The sequence below is a fragment of the Nansenia antarctica genome (assembly GCF_963989245.1).
Source record: "Nansenia antarctica genome assembly, chromosome: 9".
Lineage (NCBI taxonomy): Eukaryota > Metazoa > Chordata > Actinopteri > Argentiniformes > Microstomatidae > Nansenia > Nansenia antarctica.
In genome coordinates this window covers 17,934,536-17,944,535 of record NC_137679.1, presented here as the reverse complement: position 1 = coordinate 17,944,535, position 10,000 = coordinate 17,934,536, and the positions used below count along the sequence as shown (strand labels likewise).

Sequence of the window (10,000 nt, the reverse complement as noted above, 5' to 3'; positions counted from 1 at the left end):
ACGGCACGCAAACACACACACTCCGAAACAAGTTGTCAAACAGAGAGACAGAGAAGGACGGAAGAAGAAAGGTCAGTCAGTCATCAATAAGACGAGTCAAAGTCAAAAATAGGAGAGGAAGGGGGGATGAAGAGTAGAGAAGTAGAGTAGGGCAAAGATCGGGGGAGAGAGAGATGATAGGAGCAGAGGTACTTACAATTTGCCCTTGGTGATGTCAGAGGGGTAAGGGGTGGTGGTGTCTGTCTCGGTAGCTGAGGGGTAACTATGACAACCCCCCATGGTACGGAGTGACTGTGAGACCTCTGGGTTGCCACCCGCACCCCCTTTTCCATCACATACAAACTCACACACACACACACACACACGCTCACACACCTACGCAGACTTTGACACAGTCACACACACTAAGACACAGGTGGTCTCTAAACACATTCAGACACACACACACACACGCACACACACACACTAACATACACACTCCCACTCCCACTGGTCTCCTTTCTCAAAACTCGGGGGAAAAAACCACAGGAAGCAATCCAGGAGTATAGTGTAGGATCCACAGTGTGTACAGAAGAAGTCCTGTGCTCTTTTCTCCGGGATCAGAGTGTGTGTGTGTGTGTTTGTGTGTGTGTGTGTCTCCTTTGTCTTTCCGCCACGCCCCTAGGCCCCTCCTCTCTGTGAGGCAAGCGGACAGGCAGGTTTCTCTACAACCCACAAGCACAACATATTTACTGAACTCTCAACCCCGCCTCTCTATCTCTCTTCTTTCTCTCTCTCTCAGCCTTGTCCCCGCCCCCCCCCCCCTCCGTCCCCCGTCCCCCCCCGTCACGCTCAACCCGCCACGTGCACTCTCAGCCGTCTGAGTGCACTCTGGCTGCTCCGTATGCGCAGTGCTGACAGAGACCAGGTGGAAATGACAGAACATAAACACTCTTCCTCTGTGTGTGTGTGTTTGTGTGAGAGAGCGGGAAAGAGAGAGAGAGAGAGAAAGAGAGAGAGAGAGAGAGAGAGAGAGCAAGAGAGCGGTTATTTGTGTGTGTGTGAGGTGTATTTATCTGTAGGAAGGTGTATTTATCTGTGGGGCCCCTCGTAAACTCTCTGCAGGAATGTGATCTGTGAGCCACAGTAACTCTGAGCCAAAGAGCCTGTCTCTCTCTCTCTATCTCTCTCTCCCACACAGAGAAGACATGATGCACACACCCCTGGGCTGTGTTTCATTCCAGAAAGATCTGATTTGAAGGATTGGGCTTGTTAACCACAGCTAATTGGCTGACACCTACCTAGTCCTATCAGCTCTGTGAAGTGAACCAGGGCAAATTGGAGGGGACCGCTTTGTGGAATGGAACTCAGCACCTGTACAGTGGGCTGAGAGGGATGATGGTGCATCTGTGTCTAATCCAGCCTTATCCAGGGTATGTTTTGTCCGATATTTCCTCCATTGAATCTGTGTGTGTGTGTGTGTGTGTAGTAATAGTAGAAGGACAGAGGGGCTATACTACCATGTCTCCCCCTGCCATGTGAATAATAGTTTCTCCACGAGTTGATTACAGTAGGGAGGGGCCAGGTGTGTGTGTTTGTCAGTGTTTACAAGGAAGGCGCAGGTGTTTGTGATTGACTGCAACAGGGGACGTGTGTGTGTTTGTGTGCGTGTGTGTGTGTGTGTGGGGGGGGCAGGAGGTGTTTGGAGAGGACTGTCTTTCTTGTTTGTGAGTGTTTTTTTGGAGGGAGGGAGGGAGGGAGGGAGGGAGGGGGGGGGGGGTGGTGAGGGGGAAACGAGGGAGAGCGTGGAACCTAATCCCTCCGCCCATCTGGCCTGAAGGTAAACACACTATTGCTGCTGCTGAGTGTGTGTGTCTGTGTGTGTGGTGTGTGTTTGTGTATGTGTGTGTGTGTCTACAAGTCAGAAGATGACATACACCTTAGCCAAATACATTCAAACTCAGTTTTATAATTCCTGCCATTTAATCCTAGTAAACATTCCCTGTCTTAGGTCAGTCAGGATCACTACTTTAAGAATGTGAAATGTCAGAATAATGGTAGAGTATTATTTATTTCAGCTTTTATTTCTTTCATCATATTCCCAGTGGGTCAGAAGTGTACATACACCTAGTTAGTAGTATATGGTAGCATTGCCTTTAAATTGTTTAACTTGGGTCGAATGTTTTGGGTAGCCTTCCACAATAGATTGGTGGAATTTTGTGGCATTCCTCCTGACAGAACTGGTGTAATTGAGTCAAGTTTGTAGGCCTCCTTGCTCACACACGCTTTTTCAGTTCTCCCCACATTTTCTATAGGATTGAGGTCAGGGCTGTGATGGCCACTCCAATACCTTGACTTTGTTGTCCTTAAGCCATTTTGCCACAACTTTGGAAGTATGGGGTCATTGTCCATTTGGAAGACCAATTTACGACCAAGCTTTACATTCCTGGCTAATGTCTTGACAGGTTGCTTTTATATATCCACATCATTTTCCTTCTTCATGATGCCATCTATTTTGTTAAGTGCACCAGTCCTTCCTGCAGCAAAGCACCCCCACAGCAAGCCTCCCCCTTTTCCCTCCAAACATAACGATGGTCATTATGGTCAAACAGTTACATTTTTGTTTCTTCAGACAGACTGAGGGAACTTCTCTAAAAAGTAAGATCTTTTTATGGTGGTTTTGGAGCAGGGGCGTCTTGATGAGCTGCCTTTCAGGTTATCTGGATATTAGACTAGTTTTACTGTCGTTATAAATACAGGTACTTGTTTGTCCAGACGGACGTGGTACCTTCAGGTGTTTGTCCAGACGGACGTGGTACCTTCAGGAAATTGCTCCCGAGGATGAACCAGACTTGTAGAGGTCCACAATTAGTTTTCGGAGGTTTTGGCCGACTTCTTTTCATTTTCCCATCCCATGATGTTAAGCAAGCAAAGAGGCAGAGTTTGAAGGTGGGCCTTAAAATCCATCCACATGTACACCTCCAATTGACTCAAATGATGTGATGATGTGACAGAAGACTTCTGACTCACTGGAATTGTGATAGTCAATTATCAGTGAATTCAAATTACTTTCATGCATAACCGACATGCCAAAATGGGCTGGTGGTAACCGGTTTTATCTTGGAGACATGGAAGGTAGGATAAATTCGCATGGAGCGGGGCAACCAGAGGCGAACAGCAGAGCGGGTGATAATCCTGCTGATGGGAAAGGGTCCGATGTATCTGGGGGCTAGCTTTCCAGACTCCACTTTGAGGGGTAGGTCTCGGGTGGAGAGCCAGACCTTCTGTCCAACCTGGTAGCGGGGAGCAGGGACACGATGGCGATCAGCCTGGCGCTTATACCTGGCCACAGAGCGGACCAGGGTAGTCCGAGCCTTCTTCCAGGTCTGGCGACAACGGCGAATAAAATGTTGGGCCGAGGGTACCCCGACCTCTTCCTCCTGGTCAGGAAAGAGAGGGGGTTGGTATCCGAGGGCGCACTGGAAGGGTAAAAGAAGCGTGGAGGAGTTGGGAAGGGAGTTGTGGGCGTACTCCACCCAGGGCAATTGTTGGCTCCAGGTAGTAGGGTTGGAGGAGGACAGGCAGCGCAGGGCGGTCTCCAGGTCCTGGTTGGCCCGCTCCGACTGTCCATTGGACTGGGGGTGGAAGCCTGATGACAGGCTGAGGGTGGAACCAATGAGGGTACAGAAAGCCTTCCAGAATTGAGAGGTGAATTGTGGGCCCCGGTCCGATACGATGTCTGAAGGTAGTCCGTGAATGCGGAAGACGTGAAGGACCATCAGCTGAGCCGTCTCTTTTGCCGAGGGCAAGCTAGGCAGCGGAAAAAAATGAGCAGCCTTGGAAAAGCGATCTACCACCGTCAGGATGGTGGTATTTCCCTCGGACGGTGGTAGTCCGGTGACGAAATCCATAGATATATAGGACCAGGGGCGACGGGGAACCGGCAGGGGCTGAAGGAGACCAGTGGGAGGCCGGTGCAGGTTCTTGTTCTGGGCGCAGACGGGGCAGGCCGAGACGAACTCCCGGGTATCCCCCCCCCATCGTTGGCCACCAGAAGTGTTGCCGTAGGAAGGCCAGGGTGCGGTTTACCCCCGGGTGGCAGGTCAGGCGATTGCTGTGGCCCCACTGTAGGACCTGGGAGCGGACAGCGTCAGGGACGAACAGGCGGTTCTCTGGGCCGTTACCAGGATCAGCCTGGTCAAGCTGTGCACGGCACACCAGAGACTGGATCTCCCAAGTAACCGCTGCCACATGGCAAGTGGGAGGTAGGATAGGTTCCGGGTCTGAGCAGGTCTCGTCCCCTGTGAACTGACGGGAAAGCACGTCAGGCTTGATGTTGCGGGACCCAGGACGGTAGGTAAGGCTGAAATTGAAGCACCCGAAGAAGAGAGCCCATCTGGCTTGCCGGGAGTTCAACCGTTTGGCAGACTGAATATAGGACAGGTTCTTATGGTCAGTCCAAACAATGAAAGGGACGACCGCACCCTCCAGCCAATGACGCCACTCTTCCAGAGCCAGTTTAACTGCCAACAACTCCCGGTTTCCCACATCATACAGTAGTTCTTCTCTGAAGAAGAAGAAAGCACAGGGATGCATCTTGCTGTCAGCCTTGGGTCTCTGAGAGAGAACAGCTCCCGCACCTGTGTCCGAAGCGTCCACCTCCACAACGAACTGTAGGTCAGGGTCCGGCTGAATGAGGACAGGGGAGGAGCTGAAGCGTTCCTTGAGGTCCTTAAAGGCTCTCTCAGCCTCCTCAGTCCACCGAAAGGATACAGCGGTTGAGGTGAGGGCTGTGAGAGGGGCAGCGATGCGGCTATAGTCCCGGATAAAGCGCCTGTAAAAGTTGGCGAAGCCCAGGAACCGCTGCAACTGCTTCAGAGTGGTTGGGGCGGGCCAAAGAGTAACCGCGGTGACCTTGGTGGGGTCCATCTGAACCTCGCCCTGGGCAATAATGTGGAAACTCAACTCCTCCCGATGGTTGCCTGACAGGAAGAGGGTAACAAGGGGGGTTTTAAACTCAATTTGGGCTAAGGAGGTGCCATTGAGTCCCTTAGCTTTGAGAGGTGTTTCTAAATGGACCAGTTCAATCCCCAGCTGCCGTGCCACATCAATATCCATAAAACTCTCATCTGCCCCGGAGTCAATAAGGACAGAAAAGGGCTGGGATTGGCCATGCCACAGAAGATGAGCCTGAAGTTGGGGACGAGAGAGAGGGGAAGACATATAGGTCTGGCTCGAACGTACCTCGTCAATTACGGTCGAGCCTGCTCGTTTAGCGGGCGGAGAGGACAAGACGACAGAAAATGCCCCATACGCCCACAGTATAGGCAAGCCTTGGAAGTCACTCGGCGAGTACGTTCTTCTGCTGTTAAGCGAGCCCTACCGAGTTGCATGGGCTCAGGCTCGGCCATCTCCGTCCGTACTCGGGAGGATCCGGCATAGGACAGGAGAGAGGATTGGGGCGGGGCTGAGGAGAAAATGGGCACTACCTGATGTTCAGACCGTTCCCTACGGCGCTCCCGAAAACGGTTGTCAAGACGAATAGCCAAAGTGATGAGTTGTTCCAGACTCTCTGGTTCGTCCCGGGAAGCAAGTTCGTCCTTAAGACTCTCACTAAGCGCTTGTGAAAAGGAAAGCCTCGTCATAAAGTAAATAAATAAAGAGCCTCGTCATGTGAAAAGGAAAGCCTCGTCATAAAGTAAATAAATAAAGAGCCTCGTCATTCCACCCGCTCTCCGCCGCGAGGGTACGGAATTCGATGGCTAGTTCAGCCACACTACGGGTCCCCTGACGGAGGGAGTGAAGACGTCTGGCGGCGTCCCGACCAGCGACAGGATGGTCAAAGACCCTGCGCATCTCCCCAACGAAGTCTTGGTAAGAATCGCAAGTTACTGTCTGTCTCTCCCAGACCGCCGCAGCCCAGTCGAGAGCGGGACCCTTCAATAGTCCAATGAGGTACGCAATACGAGTGCAGTCCGAGCTAAAAGCCTGGGGTCGTAGCTCGAACAGTAAGGAGCACTGTAGTAAAAACGGACGACAAGAACCGAGGTCGCCACCATAGCGCTCGGGGAGTGGAGTCGTGGGTGGAGAGTGGGACGGTGCGTGAACGGGCATAGGAGGAGCAGGGGAAGGAGCAGGGGGGCTGTGAGTGGTGTCGGATCCGATGACCGTGGAAGTGAGTCTCTTAAAGTCTTTGCTCATCTCCACAACCGCCTCCTCTAGCCGTTCCAGGCGTTTAGTACGGGCAGAGAATTGCCCTCCCAGGGCCATAAGGGCATCAGAGTGTTGCCCCAGCAGTTTGCCCTGTTCTGTGAGGGCTTGTAGGACCGATGCTGTGTCTGCTGGGTTCAGTTCCATGGCCAGATCGTACTGTTACGGTCAGATAGGGAACCCAAGCGCAGACAGACAGAGACAGGTTAAAGTAAAATAAAGTATAATTTATTTTAGGGAGTAGGCAGAGAACGGTCGTAGGGCAAGCGGGGGGTCAGGCAGGGGGCGTAGTCAGCAGGCAGGCAGGGGGTTTAGGCAGGAGGGGTTGTCGGCAGGCAGGCAGGGGGGTTAGGCAGGAGGGGTAGTCGGCAGGCAGGCAGGGGCTTAGGCAGGAGGGGTAGTCGGCAGGCAGGCAGGGGCTTAGGCAGGAAGAGTAGTCGTTAGGCAGGCAGGGGTCAGGCCGGTAGGTCAGGCAGGCAAGAGGGCAGGCAGGAGGGCAGGTAGGGCAGGCAGGCAGGTAGGAGGAGGGCAGGTAGGGCAGGCAGGCAAGAGGGCAGGTAGGGCAGGCAGGCAGGCAGGAGGGCAGGTAGGGCAGGCAGGCAGGTAGCAGGAGTCCGGTAGGGGTACTGGGGGGTAAAGGCAAAACAGGGGTAAGTAGGAGGCAGGTACAGGCAGGGTAGTAAATAGGTAGGGGAGCTGGAAGCGTATCTTTACGGTAAGCTGAAGCTACGATCTGGCAGAGAAGTGAAGGCTGGAACGGGTCTTTATGCAGGGCTAACGATGAGGTAATTGTGAACAGCCGGACAAAACGCACACCTGAAGCCACTCCTGCCAATTAGAGGGCGAGAGAGAGAGGGAGAGAGGGAAAGAGAGAGAGAGAGGCACTGCCCACTACCTAGAGGTAGAGGGCGTGACACAAAATGATAGTTCGTTAACATGAAATCTGTGGAGCGTTAAATGTATGTAAACTTCTGTCTTCAACTGTATGTGCGTTTCACTCATGAATCATTTTCAGCACATGAGAAGCAACAGAACCAGTGTTTATGGTTTGACATGTTTATTAGTTTCATATCTGAATGTATAGCCTAAGTTTGACAACAGGTAACAGACACGTTATTCTCTATACTGAAAGAACCACCAGCATCAGTCCACTTTACAAAAGGCATCAAACTACACAGACCTGTGTTCTGACCTCTCTCTCTCTCTCCAACTCTCTCTCTCACACAAACGCACACACACATATGCACACACACACACACACACACACACACACATGCGTGTGAGTGTGTGTGTGTGTGGGGGGAGGGGATTTGGGGTAAGGAATGACATATTCTGACCCTGTACGCAACCCTGACTTCCTATAGAACCCTGGTTTCCTGTTCAGATCCTGGATCCCAACAGTGTCCTCCCCGCCTCTGACCTCTCCTCCTGTCCCCTGACCTGTAACATTGACCGTCTCCTGCTGTCCCCTGACCTGTCACATTGACTGTCTCCTCCTGTCCCCTGACCTGTCACATTGACTGTCTCCTGTCCCCTGACATGTCACATTGACTGTCTCCTCCTGTTCCCTGACCTGTCCCATTGTTCACCCGTTCAGTGGAGATCAGTTAAGAAAGGGGGAGGCCATTTCCCAGGGTTGAGATCCACCCCTCCACTAGAGGAAGACACACTTTGGCAAAAAAGCTTCGTGGAGAAACCGTAAAATATGAAAATAATTCAGACACTCATTCAAGTCAAACGTTCCCTCTTCAAAAGAGGGACCCCTGGTGGCTTCGCCATCATAAAATACAAACCAAAAAAGTGCTTTACAAAGTGCTTTTAAAACCATGTCACTAGATGATCAATCAACAACAAATAAAATGTTATGAACCAACACACATCAGGTGCTCTAACTCCCATCCTGAGAAAGAGAAGCAGAGAAAGATTGAGGGTGATGTTCAGACACACACAGATGACGCGGACCGTTTTCGGATATGTTTACACCTCCGAACGCGTAGTAGAGGCGTCGCTCGCTACAGTCCGTCGAAAGTAGAGGACTCTCCTAGTTCTTTTTTACGTACCTCAAGCTCTACATAAAAAGATGGACAGGAAAACTGAGTATAGAGTAGCGTTTGGTAACTCCTGTCTGAACTCGCCCTTAAGACTCTTCAATACTGATAGACTACAGCGTGGCTGTATACTGCACAGAAATGGATAGGAGACGTATGAGACGCAAACAAAAGACAGACAGACAGGACAGACGTGGAGAAAGCATGTAAGCAGAGGAACAGGAACTGATGCTGGGGGTAAAAAACAAAACAACAACCAAAAAACAAAAAACACAGACATCGTTATTGCCTCATTTCAACATCACAGCACACAGTCACACTTCAACCTGCAAAACCACCGCTTCGCCATACATCTGGATTTATTCCAAAAATAGATATACTGTTTATATATATACTGTTTACATATATATTACGTTTACATTATTACCAAGAAGAAAAAGCCACAACCTAATACAGGTTCAAATGTCACAATATTACATTTAGACAGCTCTGTGGATGGGGGGATATGGAGGCCAGGGGAAGGCTGGTGGAGGTAGAAATCGGAGAACGGGCTCATTGTAAATGCATGGGATGGGATGGGGAACGGTATCCAAACGCATGTGTTTGACACCGTGAGCCTGCCCTCTGATTTCTACCTCCGCCAGCCTCCCCTGATGGAGGGGTGTGTGTGCATGTGTGTGAGTGTGTGTACTGTATGTGTATGTGTCTCACAAAGGTGTGCTTTTCACATCAATAGACCTGAGAATAACACACTCCGTACCATAGACAGAGCCCCAAAACACACACATACATGCACACACACAAACACACACATACCACATCTTAACTACCTGAAATTGTTCACAGAACGAAAGATAGAAAAGAAAGAAAGACAGGAAGGCAGATAGAGACAGAGAGAGAGAGAGAAAGAGAGAGCATAAGAGAGAGAGAGACATCCAGTATGAGAAACAGAATGATAGTGTTATCCCTAACCCTAATCATCACTACAGATATAAAATGGGAATCCATGATACGACGAAGATGATCGACTATGACTTCATAAGAGTAAAATGTGACACGTTTTGGATACTTCGGTCCTTTCCCTCTACCGATAAGAGCTTGCTCTGAGCTGAGGACCAGACCACAGTGTGAATGGAGCATTTCCTCTCTCTCCTCAACAAAGAGTTTAAGTGCAAAAATAACACCCAGCCAGAGAGCCGGGCCAAACAATCAAACAACATGAAGCTGGAGCGCGCGCACACGCACACATACACACGCACACGCACACGCACACACACACACACACACACACACACACACACACACACACCAGCGCGTGCAAACGTGCACACATACACACTAGCACGTGCACACACACACACACACACACACACACACACACACACACACAATGATGATGTTACTGGTGTATAGGATACACTACAGCAGGAGAGCAGGGACACATCACATTAATTTGTTTGCTTGCTTGCTTGTTTTACAGTCCAGGAGAATTCTGAAATGCCTTTTTTTTCTTCCACTTCAGCTTTTTTGGGCCTCTCATCCCCCTGTAGCAGTCCTGGACACGGACCAATGGCATGGCAGCACTGCTGACACGGACAGGAAGTTGCATGGATAGGTGTTACAGGTGAGGAGGAGGAGGAGAGAGTGTGTGTGTGTGTGTGTGTGTAGGGAGGGGGGTGTCCATACTGCAGTGTTAGGCCGGTCCATTTGCTGAGGGGGGTTTCTCTCTGTAGGGAAATGGGGAGGGGCTGTTAGAGAAGAAG

The 10,000-nt window shown here is 50.8% G+C and overlaps 1 protein-coding gene across 1 annotated transcript in view; it reads right to left on the bottom strand.

Annotated features, from left to right (window-relative positions):
• ppp6r2b (protein phosphatase 6, regulatory subunit 2b) overlaps nt 1-10,000 on the bottom strand; it is a gene marked incomplete at its 3' end in the record, with an annotated part of 27,435 nt that overhangs the window by 4,013 nt on the left and 13,422 nt on the right. The window contains exons 23-27 of the mRNA XM_080539571.1: nt 5,730-6,348; nt 5,363-5,446; nt 3,941-4,961; nt 3,156-3,639; nt 197-291 (exon numbers count right to left, since the gene is read on the bottom strand). Of these exons, the coding sequence (XP_080395697.1) occupies nt 197-291; nt 3,156-3,639; nt 3,941-4,961; nt 5,363-5,446; nt 5,730-6,348 (2,303 nt within the window). The remainder of the gene's footprint in view (nt 1-196; nt 292-3,155; nt 3,640-3,940; nt 4,962-5,362; nt 5,447-5,729; nt 6,349-10,000) is intronic.